Source organism: Ammospiza nelsoni, chromosome 3 (assembly GCF_027579445.1).
Source record: "Ammospiza nelsoni isolate bAmmNel1 chromosome 3, bAmmNel1.pri, whole genome shotgun sequence".
In the NCBI taxonomy this organism is placed as follows: Eukaryota; Metazoa; Chordata; class Aves; order Passeriformes; family Passerellidae; genus Ammospiza; species Ammospiza nelsoni.
The window spans coordinates 22201989-22228928 of record NC_080635.1 but is presented as its reverse complement, the minus strand read 5'-3'; the positions used below and the strand labels follow the sequence as shown (position 1 = coordinate 22228928).

Below are 26940 nucleotides of genomic sequence, written 5' to 3'. Positions count from 1 at the left end.
TCATGATGACACTGATCAGATCTTTTTCTTACTGTGTGAAAGAGTACATTCTCTTCTTTGTTGATCAACTCTAGAACAATTGAAGACTTGTTATGAGCAATATTCCCAATGTCATTCCACCTGCAGAGTAAAAAAATGCATTGGAGTTTGCCAACACATACATTCAAACATTTCACAAACACAGTAAGAATCCTTTAGTCAACATCAGTCTCATTTTATGGGAAAGGTTTTCAGAAACTTTTTGGTGAAGAAACCTGGTCAGGAAAACAAGGAAATCAGGTTCTGATTAAACAGCTCTTAACCCAAAGCAGGAGAGTTAAAAGCTCTCTTTAAAAACACAAATTTGAAGACCCACAATAGAAGACACACTGAAAACACAGTAATGATAACCATTTTACTGAACTGTGGCATTTTGGAACTGATTGATTTTAGTGACATGTAACAGAATTATTTTAAGTGTCATTCCTCCCCAAATGCTGTTTCCACCTTTCATTCAGTGCTAATTCTTGCTAAAGAAGGTTGAGTTGACAACATGGTTATGTAGGCTATGCATACCATGTTAATACTCTGGCCTTATGTTTGCAATATTTTTATTTTTTTTTCCCCAAGTAATTGTCAGGTTGCCCAAGATCTGAGTTATAATCTCCTTACAAATAGCTGACAGACATTTGCGTACATTGCATGCAATCTACGGGTATGGAAGGGACTTGTTTGTTCTGTTTGCAGCATGCATTCCTCTTCATGTCATGGCAGGATGCTTGCAGTGCATATTTCCAGAGAGTTAGAATCCCAGCACCAACTCTCATTTCTACATGTAAAGAAACTTGTTGCTTTTGTCACCTGGCCCAATTAAAGGATTATCTAATTCCTTCTCAAAATTACATATGCAAAACCAGAGCTAGGGGAAAAGGGAGCACTAACATTTTTTAAGCTGACTAATGAAAGCTGTTTTAAGGCAACCCTCCCCCCAGAATTCCAGCTGAAGACTGATATAAGCCTTAGCTACTGACTGAAAATCAGTGCACCTCAAAACCCACAACTTTTAGGCTGCACAAAATTCCTACTCTAATCACAGGGCTTAGTAAAAATCCACTTCAAGTAAACAGCAACATTAATAAAAATACCCACTAGAAGAGTAGCAAAGAAGAGCAAAACTATCCTCCCCGGAACCATGGAGATTTCTAGCAACATTTTCATACAAAACAAAGCCACAAAAGAAAGTTAATGGATAAGTCATTCTTATTAACCAAAATAAACTGCAGAAGAAACAATAGCGTGACACAGCCATGATTTTCAAAATCACAGAATAAGAAAGTTGAAAATTTTTTTAGTGGGGCACCTAAATGTGGCAACCAGATTTTCAGAAGTGTTGAGCTCCCAGGCTGCCAGCTGTGAGGTTTAACAGATTTGCATTCAGAAGCATCAAAGAAGAAGACATAAAGACAAGAGAAGAAAAGGGATCAAAGCCTTGTAAACTAGAACAAGATACATGACAGGCTACTACAACTTTCTTGCCATCCAACCCATTCACAGACATCAGAAATTATTCTTTATCTCTCTTTGGGCCACGAGACCAATCCTGAAAACAGCAATGTTACTACTCCTTAGAGGATTGGCACTGTTACAGTCACATATGCAAGCAAGGAAAAAATCCCACACATACAGCTCTGGATAATTACATAAAAGACCCTCATTTTTACCTATAGATCACAGTTGTCCTTCCAATTCTGTTTTTTATGAAGATGCCCATGAAGAAAATACCAAGGTGTATGTCATTTCCATGGTTATCCTGCAGAGAAAGGAAAATTTAATAAATGCTCTGGTCAATAGGTTTACAGGAATGCATGCTGAAGTACCAAAGAGAAGCCCTTCATTGTGGATGCAGGACGAACATATATTTTGCAGCTTGACAGGACTCTGATTTTCATTATTTAAGAGCAGTTAGCACTTAAGTGGATTCATTGTGCTGATTAGTGAGAGCAGAAGGATAAATGACCTCCAAGTTCTCCTCTCCCAAAGAGCATGCACACCACAAACTGGCATTCACTGTATAATACCCCACATGCCCTGTCTTTGTGATTGCAACTATCTAGAGCCTGTAGGAATACCAAAAGCAATAGCTCTCTTTCACAGTCATGGTGTTTCTCCAGACATCTGTTAAAACACGTACAGATTTCAGAACACCACACCTGGAGATGGAATCCCTCTCAAAAGCTCTACCCTTCACACTTCCTCCTTTAAGTCCTCCATGTAGAAATTCACAGCATGTCACCCCAAAAAGTACTTTCATCTCTATGCAGCTACATCTTCGATCGATTTTCAATAGTTGGGTTAAATATTCAACTGCAAATGCTACATAAAAACAATGCAAAACCAGTGGACTCTAAGAAGTCCTACTGCTTTTGCACCTACCCATGTCTTCTTGCAGGCTCCTGTTTGAAAAACCACATGCTCCCAATCCATTTTGCAAGCTGTTTTCTTAAAAAAGCCTTTTCCTTTTTTGGTTTTTTTTTTGCTACAAAAGCTTAATACTGTTGACAAAGAGGTTTTTCTACATTTATCAACAAGCAAGAACAGTTCCCCCTCAGCTGCATATATTGTAATTGAGTCACACTTTAAAGTGGTAAACAGAAATCACTCTAACACCCTGAGTGTGGTTAGAAAGCATGGCTAGAAGAAAGGATATGAGAGAAGTTAATGAACTATGCCTGCACACACTGTACAAACCATCAGAGGCCCCTGCATTTTAATAGACCAGGCTATTCTCCTGGTCTAGAACCAGAGCTGTTCTCCTGGCCTTGCTGTGCTTGATCCCCAGAAGGCAACGAGGGAGTCTCTGCACCTGTTTAACTACTGAGTGCTGGGCCTTTTGCTAACTAACCATGGCTGGCAATTCATCCACAAGCTGGGAGTCAGCACTTTAGTCTGATTAGAGGAGAACACATTCTTCTGCCTTGTGCCACAGGGAGTTTAACAAGGCAAAAAGATTGGGTATAGTGGGGGAAAATGTATGTATTTGTTAACATTCAAGTAATATATCTACCGTGTGAGTGTGTATACACACAAATAACTGCATGGAAAGAAAGACACATAATTGTAATAACATTTTCTACCTGGGAAGAAAGAGAAATCTTTTGTTTTCCCCTTTGAATGCAGTTCTGTTTGTGTCCATGGACAGCATGCTGCTCCTGAATGCAAGGCTAACACCTTCCTGCTATTTTGAAGAGCACCCAGTCCACTGTTCATACTTACCTTACAGACACATGCAATAATATCTAATGACACTTCCAACACAGAAATCTGTTGCAGTAGTGTGCAGCAAATTCCAAATGAATTTGAGGAGAGCTTTCAATTACAGTCCAATAAACAGTCCAAAATTTTTTTGGTGGGTTGAAAGTTTTTTGCCATTCAGCTCCCCCTCTCCAGGCCAATTCTAAGATTGGTGCCAAAGGATCAATTTTGACTTCAAAACAAGCAGGAAGCTTGTTTTGTTTGGTGTGCATTCGGGTTTGGTTTTAAATTCCAAGTTATCTTTAACTAGCAGGAAAACCACTCACAATTCACCACTTATGGTGTCTGGGCAGGTTAGCAGAAAGAAATGGGTCATGTTGGGAACAGTGGTGTTCAGTTTCTCAGCACAACTTTACTATGGCAGCATGTGCTCCATAAGGTCACACATCCAGACAATCCATGGCAGGATAGGACTTCCAGTGAAGGGAAAATGACTGCAAATGCAAAATAATCCCTGAAGTTCTCCCTTATTAAAAATGCATGGAGGACCTGTGTGCACACACAGGAAACTAAGGAAAAGCGAAGTTAATGCTTTCTCAGTAGCAACTTAGAAAGACATGAAGATGTCTCCTTTTCCTATCCTGTTAAAGATTACCAGAGCTGAGATTCATTTGCCCTGGCCACTCTCCCATAGACAGCATGTGAAAGAAAGGCAAGGAGCATCTCTTATTCTGTAACAAGGATTTTCATTGAAGAGAAGCAGCACTGTAGGACTAAGTAACCCTCATGCTGCAATGTCCATTCAAAATACCAGCAGTCATTTCACCCTCTGAAGCAGACTTAAGTCCTGTCTCTTTTGGACAAACATGACTTGCATGCAGACCAAAGGTTGCTGCAGAGTTCTGCATCGCTTGATTCAGAGGTTCCTTTATAATATACACTGACATACCTTCACAGGGAAAATTTCCTGTCCAAACCCATCCAGACGTTCCACTTCATTGATGTACATTAACTCAGCCTCTGCTGCTGTAATGCCACTGCAATTACATTAACAAAAGGCAGTGAATAGTTCAATATTACACACACACACACAAAATACTAGCAAAAAAAATGTGAGTTTCACAAACCACTTGAGAAGACACTTTGGAAACGCTGGCTAGAAATGCACAACACAAAGATAACTTTCAACATTAGGATCACTTTCAGCAAGGGGGGAAATTTTAGTAAATGTCAGTAAGCTAAGGTACAAAGCGCAGTCCAAATGACAGGAGGAACAAACAGAAACTGATCACGTTATTCAGCTTCTTCCACACATAAATCTTCTCCAGGCTTTATTAAACCACCAGGTTGTGGATAGTTTTGGATAGACAACTTGAACCATAGGGGTGCTAATCTGCCTGAATGTTATTATACAAGGCCACTGGAGCTTCCTAAAATGACTTAAAAGGAAAGACGTACATTTTCAAGTTGGCTGTTCAAAAACACAGGCACTAAATCCAAAAGTTGAACAGATTCTCTTTCATAAAAGAGAACAAACCAGCCGAAAACTTTTACACACGTGTCTACACACGCTCCTGTCACAGCTCAGGAATTCAAACAGATTTCAATTCTCAAAAGCAGGTCAGAATAGATTGCAGGTTGCTCCAAAAAAAGCCACTATTAATTTTTCTCCTCTTTACTCCTCCTTACCACAGCTTACAAACAGAAATATAGGAACCAAATACCTGAGAGAAGGGAGGTGGAATACGATCTACCTGCTGAAGTGAGAGGAAGTATTTGCTCTTTGTGTTGCAGAAATAGCACTATAGAGCACAGCAGGTGGGAAATCTTTCAAGCCTGTGAGTTAACCAAGATCACACAAGCAGCCCATGGCAGGGAGAGAACAGAACCAGGCCTGTTCATGGCCAGCTTGGAAGCTATTCCTTTGGTTGCATCAAAGGCCCAGGCTTGCATTGAAACTCAAAACTGAGAATGGCCCTAGACTCAGAGATTGATATTTGTCCTTTTACAACCACTTTCTCACATGTAATGGGGAATGCAGCATCCTTCACATAATATTCCTATTGCATATGACATGTGGGCACTGCCATTTTTTCCCATAACAGCACTCTGGAGGTTTGAACACTTCCACCACTGAAACACCCAGACAACGTGAAAGACACTTGCTCACAAAGAAGGTTTTTTTTACAGAAGCACTAATGCACACACTCCTGGCTCATTAACTAGTTACACTATACTGTGTCCTCTTCTTGAGACTTCAAACCCAATTCCTGTTATTTTCATTTCCATTACACTGAGAGCATTTGTATCCACCTCCTCTTGTAAGAGGCTCTCGGATCACCACTGATCAAGTCACAGGGTCTTTCACATCAGGATTTAAATGAAATCAGAGAGAGGAGTCTACTGCATAGCACCATAGGGTTACACATGCTCATTAAACTCAAGGGTGTAAATGCTCGTTTATTTGAGATTAAGCTCCTCAGCCATTTTGTGTTTACAAGAGGCAGATAATCTTCTGTGATAGACTAATTAAAAATCCAGTGACACAAAGCATAATAGCAACATGAAGATAAGCTAGTTAAACACTGCCAGGAATGCATGGGGAGGCAGGGAAGTACTAGAACGATGATAAAATTTTTTTTAAAAAATAGCATAAACTTGATCATGTCAAGCTCACCTGTGAGTTCGGTGCTCCTGGGCAACCTTCTGAGTCAGGTCCTCCAGGACAGCTTCATCCTGGGTCCAATCCTGTAAGAACATGAAGCAGCATCAAAAACTAGTCAGCCAAAGAGAGAGAGGATAATATGGCAGACAGAAATTATGACAGCAGGCAGTTCAAGACTTGTAGTTACAGAGAGAGGACCTTTCACTGACCGCACTGAAAATTCAAAGCATGAGATGCTGCAAATATGTGAGAAGAACATAAAACTCTGATTTTTTTTTTTTACCTTCTTTTGAGAGAGTAAAGAGATACTGTTAAAAATAGAGGTAAAGTCCTTATTATTCCAAAATAGAGAACAGAATACAAAGTACAGACATTGTCCTGGATAAGTACTGAACAAATCCTTAAAAAATTTGGAATTCTACAAAATAATATATACCTTTTAAAAACAATATAATACACGGACCATGGAAAAATGGAAAAAGAATTCATGAGTATTTTTTGAAAATGAAAAAAATGGAACATGAATTAATAAGTATTTTTTGTCCTGCAACATACAGACACTCTCTTCCTGTTAACGGGATTGAGTTTTGCTGCTTCTTCCAAGATGCATTAAAACCTACTTTATGCTTGCAACACATTTCTGAGCAGAAATTTTTATACTCTCCAAATTTAATAATGTGTGGTAGAAACAATTCTGAAATAATTGGGAGCAAGTTAATAAAGGAAGTCTACTCATAAATTCAAGGCCAAAAAAAGGAAGCTGAAAAACTTTCTTGCGAAACCTCAAAGTTCTTACTTTTATTGAAGAAAGCCTTAAGGCTGCATGTAATGTACTTAAATACACTGCTTCTTGCTCAACGGGGCCCTCCCCTCTGATATTTGCTTCTGCCACAAAAAAATGTGAAAGTGGTAGCGTGCTAATGAAAAATGGCATGGTACATGCCTATGCACAGCCACACACCTGTGGGGTGTACTGTGTACATAACTTTGTTCTTTTCACTGCTGAAGAAATGCCATTTGACACACATTGTAGCCTCACAAGATCAAACAGCACGAACGCAGCTGCCCCTCCCTCATCCACAAGCTCACTTCACTAATGAATTTACAGCAATGTTCTCAGTGGAGGCTTTTTCTATGCCCCAAATTCACTCAAATCCCCCAACTTGCTTAGGGACTCATTTGTATCTGCAGCACTTAGCCACTGTTACTGAACTTGCAGTGAAATATTTACTTTTAGGTTATCCATCCTCCCCAAAGAGCAAAGAGAAGTAGTTAAAGAAATGTCTAGAGAAATAGTTGATTTAAGAGTAGGCTTCTGAAGGTGTAGGAAGCAGACACTCTGCTGACCTTCTTAAATTTAGCAATAGTTGCATGGATGAAAGGCAAAATACCACAAAGCAATGGTAAACATGCAAAGCAGAAGAGAGCTGACCACACTACTGTGGAGGCAGCTGACACAAAAATAAACGGTCTGAGATGGGCCCGAAGAGTGAATTGCTGAACCACAGAGAAATTAACCACCTGAAAACTTATCTAGAGACCTAAAACCTTCCCTATTTTTTTTCTGAACAGAAAAATAGCACCAGCATATCCCTGGCAGTGTTCAAGACCAGGTTGGATGGGGCATTGAGCAGCCTGGTCACTAGAGGAGGTGTCCCTCCTCACAGCAGGGCGCTTGAAACTCTGATCCTTAGGGTGTCTTCCAACTCAAACCACTCTGTGATTCATTTTGTATTGAAAGAACTTTGCAGAAGTTAATTTACTAAATTACTCCCTGACAACAACACTTTTCTCCATATATATTTTCAGCCATCTTCTATCCCATATAGGCTACCATACATGACTTCATAAGCCATCAACTATACACAAGATCATCAATTATTTATCAACAGATAAGATGGCTAACCAAAGAAATTCTGCTCCACAGAGAAGATAACAGAAGTTTATTAGTGAAAGGTTAATACTGAAGCCACATTTTACAGGTATAATCTACATAAAGCATATTCAGATCTCTGTGCATTCCCATCTTCCTTCTGCTTTTTTCAGGTTGTGTTGAACTATCTAGTGGCTCAAAATCACACTTTCACTTCAAGACACCAGGCAGATGTCACCTTTTTGGACTTAAGATGAACTGTCCACTGCAGTTCCTGTGCAAAGAGCATGGGTAAGTGGGATGAAATACTTCTCAAGCCTTCAAATTACAGTGAGATGAATCATTCTCCCTCTACTGCTCCACTAATTGCAGAGGGAAACCAGATGCCTTAACTTCCAGGCAGCTACACTCAGGGCATGGGAACCCCACCCTGCTTCCAGATATTTTTTCCAGTTAGAAAGAATTCCATAATCTTTTATATTTATGAAGATTACACTAAATACTCACGCTGATGGACTTGTTAATCTAAGACAAAGCCATTCTTAGCTTCAAAAGGCATTTGGTTTGGGTTTTTTCTTCTCTAATTCATCCTCCCAGAGAATCTCAATGTCACAGACTGCAAGTGCTTGGCATTTGCCACCAAATTTCCAACATCATTAGTGACCTAAGCTCCTTCCCTAAACATTCAAGTTATTTGCTAGTTTCCAAATGTAAACTGAATTTACAGCAAATGTTCCCTGGAGAACATTTTGAGAAGACCTGATTCAGGCTTCACTTGAGTGCAACAGTCAGCTGATGTAAATCCACACTCTCTTCAGGAGTGGCTGCACGGCTTCTCCTGTGACACAACATTTACAACAGCAGCAGCCCCTACATCCCATTGAGTTGCCAGTTGCTAATATCACAGTATTGCTATTATACACCTTCTAAAACAGCTGCAAATTCTTTTTTGATTCAAAGATGTCTGTTTCTTTTGTGGGCACCAGTTCGTAGTGGAGGCTCAACAGGAAGGGAAAATAGGCTGACATTCCACAGCATAGAATAATTCAGCTGCAATCAAGTTTTGGGTGAGAAAATTTTGCTTTCACTAGTCCAGTGCTGGTGCTTATACTCTCTTATCAACAAAGCCATCTCTGAATCATGGAGAAATTCTTCACAAAAGACCACAAAAGAGAGGGATAAGGAACTCACCATAGGAAACAAGACATATTCTCGGAGGAAGTCATGAGATTCAAACTGATTATAGTCTCCAAAATCCGCTGGAAAAAAAACAACACACTTACTCATTTTGGCACTTTCCACACATGTCAAGACCACACTCAACCTTTGCACAGACGCTTAATTTCAAGTGGGCAAGTTTTCTCTGAAGCCACAGCCCAGCACAAAGACTTTTGCTTGTACTTTAGCTTTTAACATGGAGGTCTGAAAATAACAGTGTTATTACCAGAGATCAAGTGACAGCCAACAAGTAATTTCTTTCTTTCATCCCTAATATAATGACTATTTGCAATGCTTAACCATCAGGAGTTCAAGAGCTTGTTTTTCTGTAGCCTTCTTAAAATCATACCCCCACTAAAAAAATGATGGGATTACTCAGCCTCCTTAAAAATCATGCACACTTTTGCTTCTCCACCATTTCCAATCCTGACCAGGCAAAAAAATAGAAAATTTAACCTAACTCTGCTACAATTCTACCAGTTGAACAAAAGCTTAATTTTACAGCCTATAAAGGTTAAAAACCTATAAAGGTCTAAAAGGTTAAAGGTCAGTTTTATTAAAAATTGTCAATAGCCAGCATAGGGGAAGGCTTATTCTTCTGCAGCCAACCTAGCAGTGCAGGCACTGTGTTGGTCTAACTGACTGGCCCACACCTTTCTCCTCACTTCTCTGCTTCTTCTACATCTCTCCAAAAGATACTCATCTCTATGCTCACATTCACTCATCTGTCAGGCTGAGAATGCTTGTCCAAATATCCTTGAGACTGGAGTTTTGGAAATGCTTACTAAAGGTTAAACTACAATTTAAAACCCCAAACAATGCCTACATTTATCTATCTGTTAAATATACAACAGCTTATATCAAAAGAGTATCTTGCCAGGAGGTTTTTATTTTATAATAATTGAACAGGATCAAAAGCCATCTACAAGATTCTCATATTATAGGAGCTGGAAATCCCCACCATAAATCATTTTATCTAAACATTCTTTCAAAGCTACTAGACAATTTCACATATTGCAGGATGCCAAAAATGCAGTTTCATTTTGTTTCTACCTCAGAGTTATGTTTTAACATAAACAGAAAGAAATCAAAATGGGCATAAAACAGAGTCTGCAAGTTTAAAAGAAATAAGTATTTCAAATACCTTTGGTTGCATCACATGCAAAGGACAAAGGAAGTAATACAAGGTCAGGAACAGTAGGATTGACTCACTCTCAAAATTAGGAAAAAGCTCCAAAAACATATTCAGTATCTATTGAGGCCTAACTTACACGCTAGAAAATCTTCATTTACCTAAATTAAATGATTCATTATGGAATAATATTATACACATATTTCCCTTTATTAGACAAACATTTCAAGATTTGACAAGAAACATTTTCCCTTCAATTTTTAGCAAAGATTTAAGATACAAACACAGCATTTCTACTGCTTTAAAAAAAGACCATAAAAGCATTTCTCTCCATTGAACCTTTAATTGTTAAGAATCAGATCCTCATGTTTGCTTTTTTTGTACATACTTCCCCCTTCCCACTCATCAGAGAGCATGCAGAGAACATCACTGCTGAAACTCTGCCTCAAGTTCTCATAGTCAGCTGTGGATAGACTGGAACATACTTTATCCAAACACAGGGCTTCTTCCTCTGCACATACACATTTTATGATCCTACTTTTATTGATGTCCTTGGGAGTCTCAGAATAAAAATCTTATTGTAAGAAGTAGTTTATTATTAACTTATAACTCACATAACAATTATGGTCATGTGTTCTTTCATACTTCATATAGCACTATACAGCAAAATGAGATTTTAATTAAAGGCAAAATTAAAGCTGCTGCCGTGCTTTTTGATGTAATTTGCATTTGAAACCAGAGAACGTGAAGCAAATTCATTACTGCAAAGTACTCCGTGGTCAGGGCTGGAAGAACTGGTGTTTTGTTGAGATCTGCTTGCATGAATTTTAGAAATAGGAAAGTTGAGCACTGTGATGTGGTCCCTCATTCCCACCCTGAGGCTGTGAGTGTTTCATCCACAGCAGTCCACCCCTGCACTTTGGAAACAATTGGAAACCCAGCTGTGAGCAGGAGTCACACAGGGCCTCAGTGCCCAGTCAAGATGAAGGACAAACCACAAGAGCCATTCCTGGACAGAGGCCATGGGGTCACACCATCCTACCTTGCACGGCCAGACCAGCCAGTCGAATCCCCTGCTCGAAGGAGGATATCAATCGCCCATCAAGAACATCCTTTTTCACCTGTAGGTAATACTGATATCTACAAAAAAAGAAAAAAGGAGCACAAATGAGCACAAATTATAGTATCTATACGCTTGCACATTTCTTACAGGGAAAAAAAGACTGTGTAAAGGAAGGAAAAAATCATCCCAAACAGGTCAGGTCACCTGTTGAACAGCAGGTCTGTACCCAGCTTCAGAAGCTCCTCGTTACCATAACAAACCAATATGATCCCTACCTGTGCAATGCTTCCATATGGGTGAAACAGAAAATAAAAGGTTCTAGTTTGGGTTCCCCAGATCACATAGAAAAGGGACATCTGTGAAGGTTACCTCTTTTGTAAATTTTATAGGGACCATGCAATCCCCAATGCAAAAAGTGGCTTTTCCATGTTTCTTCTCTTGTTTTTGATCCATTGTCACCATTTGGATTGAAGAAATATAATTTTAGCTATACACTTTGGTCTGCCGATTTACCTTAAACTATGGCGCAAAACAAAAAGTTTTTTAATTGGCATTTTTCATGTGTAAGGATGACTAAGACACAGAAACCAAGCAAACACAGCTTCTAGCACAGTCCATGTGTGCACTCAGCCTCATGCTTCCACCACCTGGGTACACTTGGGTGATCCAAATCAAGAACCTGACAACCCAACAAATGGGCTTTTTCAGGCTGTGAGCAGACACAGCAGCACAGAGGTTACTGCACCCTACAAGCTGCATGCCTGCTCTCCCTCCGAAACTGAAAGTGGAGGGCATCCACTTAAAATGCCATGGATTTAAGAAATAATTGCTTGAGATAAACTGGGATAGAAAGAATTGGCACACAAGCACGCCAGCCAGTTCCAGAGACTGCAAGCTCTGCAAGGCAGACAGTGAAGAGCAGTCAAAGTCTGTGGGCAGCAAACTCCTACCTGTGCTCAGCTACAACCACATCCGACCTTCCCTCCGAACCTCTCCACAGGGAAGCTGTTCTGGCCTTGCTTTAGAGTGTAAGTGACCTTCCCAGCCCCAGCAGAAGGGAGAACCACTGCAACATCACCCACAGAACATGAACTGTGCTGCCTTTAACTATGCTTGCAAGTGCTACTGTTTGTGTGGAGGTACAAGAAAAATATAATCTCATTTAAAATGCTCAAATTTGGCTTTCACACAGCCTAATAAAGATTAAAACTGATGAGGATTTTGAAATTTGATTGAGAGAAGCAGGCTGAAAAGCACGTGGCTTCTCAGCCTGGGCCTGGTGCCTCAGCCCCAGGTTTCACTTGCTCAGTCCAAGAGACAAATCAGCTTCTTTCCACTCCTTTGCAGTGACCAAATCCTAAGTCTGAAAACATGCATGCTTTCATAGAAGCTTGACATAAGCTGCTTTATCAACCACACAGGTGAGCAAGTGTTGGATGAATTTGGTCTTTAACACTTGCAATCCCAAAAGCAGCTATTGGGTCCACACTACATCTACACACGAGTTATGTATTCTAGTCTGACAAGGAGAATAAAATCTGGATCTGCCATAAAAATAAGGCTATTGTTAAAACAGAGTGGTAAGAGGCTATGTGAGACTCAAATCAATGTCAAATCTTATAGTGACATCCTAGCAGTACAGAAGTGAATAATGTCACCAGCTGCAGAGGAACCATGATTTCAACCAGTGTCCACACAACTACAGACAAATCACAGGAAGGATTGCTTAGGCAAGCATCAACAAAATACAGTGCCTGTATGCAGTTACTGTAGCATCAAATATTATGACCTAGGCTTTCAAAAGAAACATTGCTGTGGGGTTTGAGTTGCCTTTTGACTTGCCATAGAAATGTGATGAAAGCAAGGAGGAAACATTGCGTAATGTCTGCCTTGGACAATGTGGAATTCTCAAGAGCTGTCTTCACAAACTTCCCCCAACACTGATGTTAGAAATGTTAGGGCAATTAAAGAGCACATACACCGTTACACACAGAGTTTCACATTCATTCACACAGTTACACATTCACAGACAGCTGACAGCACCTGCAATCTGAGAAAGATGTCCATTTACAGGTGTTTCACTTGATCATCAGGAAGGGGTCACATTTAAAAATCTTATTAGGAAGATATTATATAGATAGAATATAGGAATATTCTATAACTTTATTCAATCATAGAATGTGTTGGGCTGGAATGGACCTTAAATATCATCTAGTGAGTTTAGGATTTATTATATATTATAGATTAGCATGCAGTAAGAGTTTAAGGGACGTACACAATTAGTGCTCTGACATTAACTGGTGTATCTGTCAGGAAAAAATCTCATGGAGAAAGTTGCCACTTCTCACAGGCAAACTCACTGAAATGCAATCACTTGCTGTGGTTCTGGCACCTGTTTCAGTGGAATTGCCAAGATAATCTGAAGAAGACTGAGGCAGAAACCTGTGGTTGGTGCCTGCTTCCCCTTTAACCCTGGACTGATAGTGACAAGTGACATCCACCATCCCCTGACATGTCTTTTCCTGGTGTCCAAATACAGCATGAACTGGGACATCTGTCCCCAGGCATGGACTGGGGTGGCTAATTCCAGTGTCAGGGCAGAGGAGGAGGCTACCCTGGAGGAAGCTCCACTAGAAGGCTCTAATAACTCCACCAGCCACAGATTCATGGCTCAGCCACGCTGCAAAACTGTGGTCAGGCTCCCTGCCCAGCCAACAGAGAGGAGCAACTGGCCCAAGTTCTGTCAGGGATTTGAGGCTCCTCCCTCTGAAATTAAATTAAATGCTGTTATTATACCACTATGCCAACTGAGACTGCTCTTTGTTCACTTGGATTGCAAAAGTAGATCTATAATTTGAGGGAAATTGAACATTTTAAAAATGTTTCAGCTATAGATTCACTGAGGAAAGTTGTTCCAGGACAGCAGATAAAAACATGCATTTCAGAAGCCTTCTATTAGGTGGTTTAGTTGGGAAAGCCTATGAAAAGTGAACAAAAAGAGAAGTTTGCAATCTGCACCCCCAAATAATAAAAGACAAAAAATTCAAAGTTAAGATTTCTGAAGGTTTAATCACAAAGCCATTCTGGCATACCAGAGGAGTGCAGGGCAGCACACACCACCACAGCTGAGTCAGCCTAGGGCTGAAATCTCTCACCTTCATTGCTCTCTCTGGGTTAAACTTTACTACCAGAGCCATTGTGCATTTAATATAATAAAGGCTACTGCAGTTTGCCAGCATGTAGCTAATTCCAAGGGGAATGGGAGTGGACAACAAGTCTGAACAAAGCCATCATTATAAGGATATCATTTCCCACAACTCTATTTAGCCAACACACAAAACATTGGAAGCATATTTGCATGCATGGCATCAAAAAGCGCATTTTTATAGAGTAAAGAAGCTGCAACTGCATGACTATGAGACAACATCTCAACTCCAGAATCTGTATTTTGGCAATCCATACCATTAAAGGAAAAAAAGCCCACCAAAACCCAATAGTATCAGTGAGCAGGAGATAAGGGTACTATTTTAAAATTTAATTGCAACACCCAGATTCAAACTCTGCTAGAGGTGCATAAATGTAGGGAAATTCCATTTGCACAAACAATTCTGCATGGACCTCCCCTAGGACCAGGGTCAACATTTGCTCTCAGGTCACTTCAAAAAAGAATGTGGGTGTTTGCATAATGTCACTGAAGTCATTGCACCCTTCCATCACCACTGTTTACATGATGTAAAATCCCTGTTGCTATTTGATACACACAGAAAATAACTCAATTTCACTGATTTCTATTCTCCTCAACAACCAACATTTCATATATCACAAGCCACACAGAACCTGGCCTGACCAACACAAGAAGTGAGGTTTTTGTAGAGAAATTAAAGGATGGTTTACAAAAGTAAGAATATGGGTTAGGTTAGCAGAGTAATTGCACTGCATCTTCTGGATTTTCTTACTAGTGACTTCCACAAAGAACCACAAGGCAAATACTTCCTTACCTTAATCATTACTAAGTATTATCAGACCCACTAGCCTTAGTAATCAAGCAGCATCAAACTCTGCTAGGAAATATAAAGAAACAGAACAAAAAATTCTTTTTGTCCCAGGGATTTACAATCTAAATGTATATTTTATACAAAAAGGTGACAGTATTGTGTTAATAAGGTTTAATACGGTTTGAATATTGCAATGTGACCTGTCTGGATTTTTGTTATTTTTCACAGGTTTTACTTTCCCTCTCTGTACATCAGGGAGGGTTTGCACCTCCAATGCAGCAGGAAACACTTAGAAACCTTTCCTTTTTTTTTTTTTTTTTAATCAGTTTGTTTTATTTGGAAATTTCAAGCCAGTATAAATACAACACAGTTTCAATACCAATAAATATTTACCTTGAGTGTATCTGAAAATAAACAAAGCACTACAAAACATGTATTAGTTACCCAAGAGGTACAACTCCTTTACAATCGTTACTAATGATGCTATTACTGGCATGACTAACTTTTTTATAACTCATTAGGTACCATTTTGGCACCAAGCCTATCTATTGGATAACTACACAGCTATGTAATTTAACTTCTCTGGAGGAAAAGAGAACTGCTCTACCATTTCATACCTCCAAAAGAAGAAAGCTTTAAGACCCAACGGAGAAACAGATTGGTCCACCAGTGGTTTAGCTCAAGAACTTCAGCTCTTTTCCAACTTCAAAAAAAACTGCAATTAGAGTACAACATGATCTTCTAAAATTAGGAACACAATAAAAGTCTCATTGAGTCACAACAGTCCAATTCAGCTCATTTGAGATTATCTTAGTATGGTAATATATTTCTGAGGACAGACGCTGCAATGTACACTTATGCAATAATGTGCCCACAGGGGAAGCGGTTTCTCCAGAACAGAAGTCTTTTATCATTAACTAAAATTATTTTAAGCACCAGCTTTGATATGGATGTGTCTATTGTTCACCTGACACCTTAAAACCTGCCATGATTTTGGCTTTTTTACTATTTAGCAACAGGATTCCATAGATACCTATATGCTACATTTGAAATAGAAGCCCATTTTTTATTTTGAGGATATATTTTCTCAGCCTTTGAGGTAGAAGAGCCAATGACTTGGCTATTCAGGGCAACTAAAGGAACTCCCTAATAATGACCAAGAAGTGATTTCTATTTATTTATTACATATTTAAGAGAATTGTATTACTATTTAACTCTTACTGGTAGCTTTTCTGAGAAAAACATGCTTTAATGTATTAATGATCATTAGCCTAATTTCATAGACTACCTGAGGTTGCTGAAGCTACTCATGTAAACTTGGGCAGGAACCCAAGGCAGATTTGGGAGATCTAAGGTTTTGTTCCTAAGTGTCAATCCAGAGCACTACTTGCTGGATGCTGCTTATTTCACATGGACCATTCTGCAACAAATCTGACTTGCAAACTTGGACTGGATTTTATATGGTAAGGAAGGCAGACAGGCAGACAAGACTGGTCTTTTCAAATGCAACATCAGGATATTGGCAAAGATGGTGTTATGGTTTCTGAGCCTGAGCATGCTGAAACACATTTTGGAGGCAAGGATTCAATCAGCACATCTTAATCTAAAGGCACTTAAAAAAAAAAAAGAGAGATACATAGAACCATGATGTCATTTTCAGTAACACAGAGCTAATGCCTCGTCTTTGCCACTTTAAAAACTTAGATGGTGTTGATAAACACCATCTCTAGTTCATTCCTTTGGAATTTCATCAACTTCTCTCCCAGCAAAAGCCTGGTGTTTCACAGCCCTAGACAACAGCCATTTACCTGGAATTTGTGTTAGAATATAAAAAGCAATGACAGTGTATCCACTAATAGAAGGGTAATATTTTTGGAAGGGTATTGTTGAGAATGAGTCTACCACAGCCTGTCACAGACCTTCGGGAGATCAGCAGACTCGCCAGAAAAAGAGAGCAAAGGAGACGAAAGAGCTTTTGTCACACATGCAGGAGGAAATTCCTTCAGAAGCTCAAACTGTCAATGCCAACAGTAAAAACAGAGTCATAACATCTTGCAGGGTAAGAGCTCTTTGATCATAGCAACCTTAGAGGGTAGGTCAAGGCTAGCTTCAGGTAACTGAGCAATGACTCTCCAAAAGCAGCATCCAACTGCCGACATCTTGGCTTCCTCCAGCAGCTGGATGGAAAATATGACTGACACTAAAACCAAAATAAATACACGGAAAGATTTGTGTCATTCCCCTTCCTAATGAAACAGAACAATGCTGGGATAGCATCATATTCACACATTTAAATGAAAAAAAGGAGAACAGATCAAAACACAGTTCCTATCACCTACTTCCAGATCACTCCATCTCTCTCTTTAAAAGCAACACATTATAATTGAAGGGGAAAAGAGGGGACTTGGCTACAACAGACTAACTTCACAGTGATGGTCACTTTCCATTTATTATGATGTGCAGGTTGTGAGATAAGGACAAATGATGCAGAGCCTGGATGCCTGGCTTGATGGTGAGCTGCACTGAGGCACACAGTGAAAAGCCAGCTACCACAGGTGACCAGCGAGGTTCCTACCAAGGGCTCCTGCCTTCCAAAGGTTGAGGGCCAGCTCCACAGTCAGCTCTTGGCTAAGGATACTAGAACAGGAAAACCTTTGCACAGCTGAAGACAGCATGATGAGAATTGTGCATTGCTTAGTTGTTGTTTATCACCTCCATTTCAACAGCTGACTACTGAAAGGTTGTTAATTGGCATGCATTCCACAAAAGACAATTAAAATTCCAAGTCTTCACCTCCTCCAGTTCTTTACACAGCTGGCACATGATTTCAGAAGTAAATGCAAAGTGTTTTAAGAGCAATAAGGTTTGTATTTTGGCATGAATTAGGCAATAACACCAAATTTCTGCAGAAAAATAGCTTAAAGAAAAGTTTATGTTTATATTACAAATGGACATTGACTGTTTAGGAAAGTAACACAGACGTGTAACCTGTCCCACACAAGCAGTACATGCTCCCAGCAGTACATATCCCACTGATATCAAACTGCTGTGGCTCTGTTGCCCAGAGTTCAAGGGACCCCAGCAAAGCCCCCAGCAATGAGCCAGGGCACAACAGAGTCACGCTGTGCATTCTCACAGCAGCAAGAAACAGAGCACACACAGCAAAGAAGAGCTCTGCCCGTGCTTTTCTCTTCCTGCCATTTCTGATGGGCCACAAGCACAGACATGCAGCAGCCCTGCGCAGCCTGCAGACATGACACAAGCCTTCCAAAACACGCACTCCCTCCATGAGAGGCTTAGCCACCAGATGCAGCTCCACAGTACCCACCAATTTCTCTGCATTTAAACAGAATCCCCCCCAACCACAGCAGGTCCATCCTCTGTATTTGTACTTTTTTTTTTAAAGAACGTATTATGCATTTTTCATTCTCCAAGTTCAAATAAACCCACAAGCACAAAGTAAAACTTTAAATAAAAAGGCCAGTAATGGCATGCTTTTGCAAGAAAGGAAGGCATGCCACAACCTGATCTTGATTTTCTGCTCTTGAACTATTGAATTAATTATAACAAATTACAGGGAGCCCCACTACAATTTATAAGCACAATAAACTCCCTTACAACCACCTATAATTTTATCAGAGTTAATCCAAATACCTAAAGAATTATACAGCACAAAACTTCGACATGCCTTTTAGAGTAAAAAAAAAACCACCAGGGAAGCCATATTCTCTTGTCTTCTGAACCTTTTCATTTAGAAAAGGCTACATTTGGTCACTGCAAATTGGAGTCCAGCAAACCCTGGTGACCCCAGAATTCATCTTTATAAAAGCGGGAGTGAGATTGAAAAAGTAAAGCAAACCAAAATCATATAATGCAAAGAAATATGTATTTTAGCATTTCTAACTGGAAAAAAAAACCCCAAAATGTTCAATGCAAGTATGAATATTACATAAAGACACTAGAATAAAAAAATTGAGAGCAAAGAGTTTGTTATCTATATCTTTGAAAAAAGCCATGTATCCATTTGGTTTGGGCTTTAAACACATGCTAAAAGTCTTATTGCTCAGCCTAGGCTTGAAAACATGCTCAGCTATGTGCTCATATCTCCTGAACTGAGCAGAACACTTGCATTTGGCTACAGATCCAAAGGTTACAGCTCAGGAAACTGTTTTTTCTTTTTAGCTTCACATTCTTTTTTGATCACAAAAAGAAAAAAAAAGGTAGGAGTCTGGTTGGTGAATGACAGCAATGCCACATACCACTTTTCGCAGCATGGTTGGGTTTTTTGAGTGCAAACCCACAACACCTCCCACAGCTGCTGCCTCCACCTTCACCTTCCTCCCAACACAATCTTCCCCGTTCCCATACAGGGTCCCAGGGCTCTTCCTCCTCAGGAAGCTGTGTGTCCCAGAGGCAGCTACTGCTTTGATGCAGGATTTTGGATAATAGACCAATTCTCCCAGGTGTCAGGCACCTGTCCTTTGGTGCCTGACACACAGCATGGGCTCCAGCTGAGAACAGGAGCCACAAGCACACATAGAGACCCCCACCTACACACAGGTGCTCACTAAGGTGCCGTGGCATGCAGCCTGTGTGCCACTGCCCTCTTGGTTAGTCACATCCTCACAACAGCAGGGCCCACACACACACAGCAACTCATGCCCCCAGATCTCCAGATGGAATAAAACAAAAAAAAATCCTGAAATGGCAGCTGCAAAGATTCATCCTCACAAAGATGCAAAAGTGCAAAGATAAGCCATGGCTACATAGGCTGAAGAGTGCTTAACCTCCTGGGGAAGAGGAGCACAAAAAATCCCCGTTGGTCTTCCCTGAATTGGAACGAGATTTTGGCAGAAAAGAGATTAGACCCCAAAAAGTTAATAATAGCTCATATTTACTTCCTTTATTCATATGTGTTGACTCAGTTCAAAATATGCTTCTCCCTGCCCTGAAAAACAAGGCAGCTAACCCTCAAGCTGTATCTACTGTGGGAAAAGGTGCTTTAAGCTACATATGGAAGCAATATGAGTCAACAGTTTGAAAATTCTCCTGGTAGCCAGCCAGGTTAATGGCCAAGCAGGTTAGAATATCATGCTAAAAAAATGTGGTGAGTTAACTAGAACAAATGTATATACTCAAGCTCATTCTATGCAATACTGAAAATAAATAGATAACATTTTTTTAAGTGGTGCTTAAGTACAGACATAACTATTCTTTGGGCCCAAAACAAACACGAAGAGTTCTCATTGCTCCATTCTCTTCCCCACATTGTGTCAGTTGTAACAATACAATATAATGTATATACCCCATAAACCCCATTTTATTTTTCAATATATATTTTAAAGATTCTCCATCCATACTGCTCTAAACTCTGGAATTACTCAAGTCCACCATGTTTGTCTGGCTAAATGTAGTGTGTTCTGCTGTGCACTGATGCAGAAGCTGAACTGAGTGAACACACATATACCAGTGAACAACTGGCATGCCTATGTAAGTATCCAGAAGCACATCACAAAATAATTGCTTTGTGGGTGCAGAGCAGCATGCAAGTGTATTCAGGTGTTACTTTATTCAAAGAGCAAGCGAACACGTTCAGACTTACAGAAGAATGTGTGCTTAGCCTGAACTTAACAAAACAAACCCAAAAAAAGGCTCTGGTGAGCCTGCAGTGAAACCTTGCTCATGAATTTATAGAGCTCATTTACAAAACCCTGTCAATGAAACCTTTATGTAGCACCCAAACTCACATAATCAATGTCTGAGAAAGCTCTACTGATTTAGTGGAATTTTACCTGGTGTGGGGTTAAAATCCAATCCATTGGCTACTGCCTTTTACAGTAATCTGTCCTGGCAAAAAGAAAACACTGCTTGAAATGTGACACAATGAAGTTGCTGCCTATCTATAGGTCGTCAGTACAACACCTTATATTCCTGCGAAAAGATTGTTGGAACACCTACATTAGCATCACTGCCAGCAGAAAACAGGAAAACTCAGGTTGCTTCCACCTCCCAGACACCCCAGTGACCCTAGTGTTTCCAAAGGAATAATTGAAAACAGTCACCCCACACCTCAGTAAATCGTGCAACCAAACCACGGCCCAGGAAGTTGTAACATCCCAGCGAACGCAATCCTGCAAAAGTGAACGCAGCTCTGATAACGACGGGATGTTGCCAGGGAAATATGTGAATCGGTGCCCTGTTGGGTGGGTAAAATAGATCCATTTCATGAGATGAATAATTATTCTTTGTAAAAGCTTCAAAAACAGCTGAAGATATCAAGTGCAAAAGCAGCTGCCAAAGATAAAACAGTGAACCAGTAAACATCTCACTGCACAGGAATCTGCCATCTTCCGACACTGAGATTTCTGCCAAATTCTTGTTGAGATTCTCAGCTGTATAAGGGCCTCCACACAAATGCTTCTTTTAAACACATTTGGAGACTTGAGGGTTCTACTGACATCCAATTGCAGGTCCTTGAGTGCTATACCCCACCAGTAAGGCAAAAAAAAATTAAAATTATTCAGATCACTGAAAAAGGTAAGTTTAGAACTAAGTTTTCATGATCTGTGTCTCAGCTACAGGAGAAGGTAAAAAGTTTGATCCAGGCTGCAGTACAAACTTCAACAGTGAATAAACTTAATTAAGATTGGCAGTGTTACCCTAACCAAGATTTCCATTGCCTGTTGAATTCTCAAAATTTAAAAAGCTGATAGAAATTCCAATCAAAACCCACACATCTGTTTGCTCTCATGCTGCTGCTAATAGTGGCTTGACCCTCTACCTGATCCTGTAGAAAAATTTCAGACATCTATCTGGGACTTCTATTTAGAAGACCAATGATCCACAGTTCCCTTTTCAAAACACACAGTAGGAAAGAGAAAATGAATCACCTGCAGAAAGTGATGCACAACAGAGGAATCCTGAATCACACTGTGGAAATGCCCATTTCTTCTCACTGATTACACAGGAAGTCAAGAGCAACCCTCACTCTGTAAGGCTTTATCAGGAGTAGCAACACGACTGAGGCAGGAGTGGCGTGTGTCACAAAGAGTGTAAGGAGTACATCCCCCAGCGGTCTTCACTTCCCTGAGGAGAAAATGCCAAGTCCCTGTTACTGCATCATGTGGAGGACACACAGGAGAGTACCAGCCCCAGGTAATGCAGTCATCTGTCCAAACCAGTGCCTTAAACTACCCTGGCAGACAAGTCCGAAGCACATGGCAGTGTGTGAGGTGCACCAGAACACCCAACCCGTGCACAGCGCTCCCCAATGAGTGGGAAACCTCCCTCTGCAGTGACACACATTGCTGCTACACCTGGAGGGGAAAAAAGGGCAGCCAAGCAGTTTGCAACAGTCCAAATGACAAAGGCAGTGAGCAGCTCAATTCCTAAACTAGAGGAGGAAATATCCTTTTCATCTTCATTTGAGGGCATGCAAAAATGCTGATGGGCACTTCCATGACTCAAGTAGCTAGGGATGACAAGTGTTTTTCCTTTTTCCACTTTTTTTATTCTTTCTCCTTTAAACCAAAACACTGAAGCTATCATCTTTTTTTCTAAAACTCTCTATTTGCTTTTAGTTGCATCTGTCTGGGTTTAAGGAGACAACCATACAGTAAGAACCTTCAGGGAGCAAACTCTATCATAACTGATTCTACTGAGAGTCATTCCAGCAGCAGGGACTTTTCATTAAGTTTACAGAAACCTCCCAATTTATGGGAGGGAACTCCCTGTCCATCATGGTGATGGCAGCATGCTCTCACCAGTCAGGAAACATTAGACTCGATTTTCCAGTCTACAGAATATTATTCCTACTTAGAAATAAAACTATTATGAAACAAATCCCATTTTTTGTTTCTCTGCACTTTGTATCTCTGCATCCTGCCTTAGGCCTGACACAGTCCTCAAGAGTAAATACCTAGGTGAAGGTTTCCTGTAGAGTTTACAAGTGTAAGCAGATGTAGCAAGGCCATGCTGTTAAGTACCATTTTTAACACATCCTCCAGCTGCGTAAGCAGAAGCTGACTATCCATGCACTCATGGTCACGCCTTATGACACTGCAGTTCGGAGAAAGCAGGACACAATTCCCCACTTCATTCCAAACAGTAGGTTAAGTCACAGTTTTCATGAGGTTCTGGAGCCAATTACAGCAAGACTAAAAATCTCCTTTCAGCACTATTTAAGATAACTGGCTACTAATACAAACCAAGAAAAAGGGACATGTCCAGATCATACAAGTAGACCTCCAACAGGTTTTCCATAAATACGCACATACACATGGAATGGGTACTGCTAGCAGTACAGCTACAGATATGCAATCATGTGTCTGTGTGGCACTGGGAAATCTAACAGGAGAAAACCAAGGAGCAAGAAAAGCTGGATTTAAATGGAAGACAACTCCAGGTTATCCTTGTGATCCTCCTAACACAAGTGCTTATCACTAAGCAGCGGTGAGGAGAGTTTCCTCAGAGGCTGAGAAACAAAAAGCAGTCAGTGTGACTCATCCAAACACAGCTCCATACACAAAGCAAGCTCTTCACTGATGAAAGCAGAAGCCCAGATTTCTAGCCTCAGCACCATTTCACCTGTCAGATATCACAAAATAAATATATAGGCCACTCAAGCTGGTTTTTGTTTCCATGCAGGAAGCCAGAAGAACTTTTTTTTCAGAAAAAGAAAACAGAACAACAGAAGCTGGTCAGACCTTCAAAGCAAGTTTCAAAGTGCTTAATGTATTTCCTTCTCTTTAAGGATTATAAAATGTCTCAAGTACTAGGTTCAGTCTCATGGACCCTCAGCTCTTCTTTCTGGAATTAAGGTTCAATCCTGGCAGTCTATATAATCGAGACACATTTTTAGGACAGTGGTTTGCAGCTGAGTCCTAATTATAAACAGCCACTTCCTCTAATGACCAGGAATAGGACACAAGGAAATGGGATGAAGCTGCTTTAAGGGAAGTACTTACACTGGGATTGTAAAACAGGGACAAAGCAGGGCCTGTTACGATAAGACAAGAGGCAATGACTTTAAACTAAACAAGAGTAGATTTAGTCTACACATAATGAAGAAATTATTTACAGTGAGAGTGGTGAAGCCCTGGAAGAGGTTGCCCAGAGAGGTGATGGCTGCCCCATCCCTGAAAACACTGAAGATCAGGTTGGATGGAGCTCTAGGCACCCTTACCTAGTCCCTACTCATTGTAGGTGGGTTGGACTAGCTATGACTTCCAAAGGTCCTTCTAACCCAAACTATTCTATGAGTCTTCTGTAATTCCAAGTTCAGACTGGATATGAGGAAAAGGTTTTTCACCTGTAGGGTGGTCAGTCACTAGAACAGGCTCTCCAGGGAAATTACTACAGTACCAGCCTGATGGTGTTCAAGGAGGATCTGAATGATGCTTTAAATCACATGATCTAGTTTTCCGTAGTCCTGCCAGGAGCAGGGAGTTGGGCTCAGTGATTGTTATGGGCGCCTTGCAACTTGAGAGGTTCTGTGACTCAGTGAACCTTCTTCTGTTCTGCTGCACATATCCACATTTTCTATTCATCTGGTTCCTTATATACTTTTGAAAAGGATGCATGATTAATGTACTGTCATCTTTGAAGTTTCACAGGCCACACATCAACCCCCTCAAAGCCATACCATTACTGAAGAATGGTATTTCTTTCTTTGGTAAAGCTAGGTATTCTTTTTCCTTCTGGTTTTTGAGAGCTATAAAATATTTTGACTCATACCTTTCATGCCCTTCTTCACTGGCCCTTTACTAATCTAGTCCGAGTTCTGTTCTGAACATGTAAAAAAATCACAGACTGAAATTCATATCACTACCTCATTCCAAGATCTTCAAAGTCTGGGGAAAACCCTAACATAATAAAAATCACAAGCATGGACAATAAAATTGCTACATTGTACCCAGCTGTGGAATTGTTTTTTAAAAATCTCAATCATTTATGGCTGTCAGCCATGGTAAAAGCCATCCATATTGCTTATCCAGGCTCAGCCAGTGTCTCCAACGGCACATGTGCCCAGGTGGACAAGAAAAGGAGATCCAAAGCACTTTTTCCCAATTGCAAATGTCTCCACTACCATAACTGCATGGAAGGGTTCAACCCGGGCTATCTAAGACCAGAGAGGAAGCTCTCACAACTTCTGTAAATGATGTATCACTAGTCTACAAGAAGAGCAGAACCTCAGAATGTAATCTTTGCTTCCTTTTAAAAGTGTCCAATAAGAAGTGCTAGATTACTCCAAAAGTATTTGTTCTACCAGAATTGAATGTAGAAACAGCTCCCATCAGGAAAGCAATATGTTAGAACACGTGACTAAGCCCTAGAGCATAGAATTAGTATTATTTCCTTATGACCAGATATAAATGTGAATCTGCCCAATGCCAAGACATTCCTGTTGCAACATTTCTAACCACCACAGCCATTGCCTTCAAAACACAGTAAAGCAAGAATGCAGGCTGAAAGTATCCTACACTGTATTTATAGTTATGCAACACTATTTTTCAGAGTTGCTACATATGTACTGCCCAACCACACACATGAAAACACATTCACTTTCTGGTCTAAAAGCACAGTATAATGTAACAGATTAGATCTAAGCGTCAACAGTTTCTTAAAATATCTGGCACAAAGAGCTCAGCTTTCAATAACCAACACACAGAGAACAAGCTCCCCATTCACTGAAGAAAGTCAGCTGGGAGAAGGGTTTGCCCTCCTCAGCAAATATTTTATAAACAGGGAATTAATGTTGAATCTTATGTCTGCCTTGAAGGAGTTCTTACTTTTAAGTCAAAGTTTAAACATCCACTAAAATACACATTCAAAAAGAACCGACTGAAAAATATTACTGAAAAGAGAAACAACACATACACTGCAATAATATGAACACAACAAGACTCAGGTAAATACTGCACATTATTTGTTGTTGCTGTTCTCTAAATACAACATGAAAGCTAATTAAGTATCATGGTGTTTACAACAAGGCAAGTACAACCCTAATGTGTGCGTTTCATGCTGCAGTAGCCACTAATATTAAAAAAGTCTAATAATTAAAACAAAACAATAAAACCATCAAAGGAGCACCAAAATACAAATATCCCAGACTGTCTAAGCCTGGGTGGCCACCCAGGGCTTTGAGGACTCATCCAGCTTGCACGCAGTTCCAGAACTGCTCCCTTGCCTGGACAACATGAGCCCAAATTCCAGCAGCTAGGAGGAAGAGAAAAGAAAAGAAAAAGTAAGAAAGAAAAAAAAAAAAAGGCAAAAGAAAAAAAAAAGAAAAAAAAAGGCCACCGACATTTCCAAGTTACTTCACGACCCACGCCCAATCTTGTTCAACAGAAGAGAGCCGGGATCCCTGAGGACTCAGGACTCCCTGGCTGCACTCAGCAGTGGATCCCAGAGCTTGCCTTTCTCCCAGCTTTGGGAGATGGGGCGCAGTTCCAGGTGTAAGACGAACGACTTAAGGGCCCTGAACAGGACTGGGGCCTGTATGGTCATGCAGGCTCTCAAGAGCCATCTAAAACCAAAGGAATTCTGTTCCAGCAAAAATTTATGTGCCTCATGTCAATTTATAAAATTTCAGCTCTAGAGCTCCTACTGCTTCCTCTGGGAGATCTCACCACGATATCCCAGAAATACTCTAATGAATAAGACACTTAGATTAGTACTAGTCCCAACTCTTTTGCTGTGTTTCAATACTCACCACATATTCACAGCACCCTCTATTAGTTCTTCTAGTTAAACAGGAAAGAA

The 26940-nt window shown here is 40.3% G+C and overlaps 1 protein-coding gene across 1 annotated transcript in view; it reads right to left on the bottom strand.

Annotated features, from left to right (window-relative positions):
• PTPN14 (protein tyrosine phosphatase non-receptor type 14) overlaps positions 1-26940 on the bottom strand; it is a 110092-nt gene that overhangs the window by 29595 nt on the left and 53557 nt on the right. Inside the window, exons 4-9 of the mRNA XM_059467334.1 lie at positions 11162-11259; positions 8961-9028; positions 5909-5979; positions 4181-4268; positions 1701-1789; positions 33-120 (exon numbers count right to left, since the gene is read on the bottom strand). Coding sequence (XP_059323317.1) covers positions 33-120; positions 1701-1789; positions 4181-4268; positions 5909-5979; positions 8961-9028; positions 11162-11259 — 502 coding nt within the window. The remainder of the gene's footprint in view (positions 1-32; positions 121-1700; positions 1790-4180; positions 4269-5908; positions 5980-8960; positions 9029-11161; positions 11260-26940) is intronic.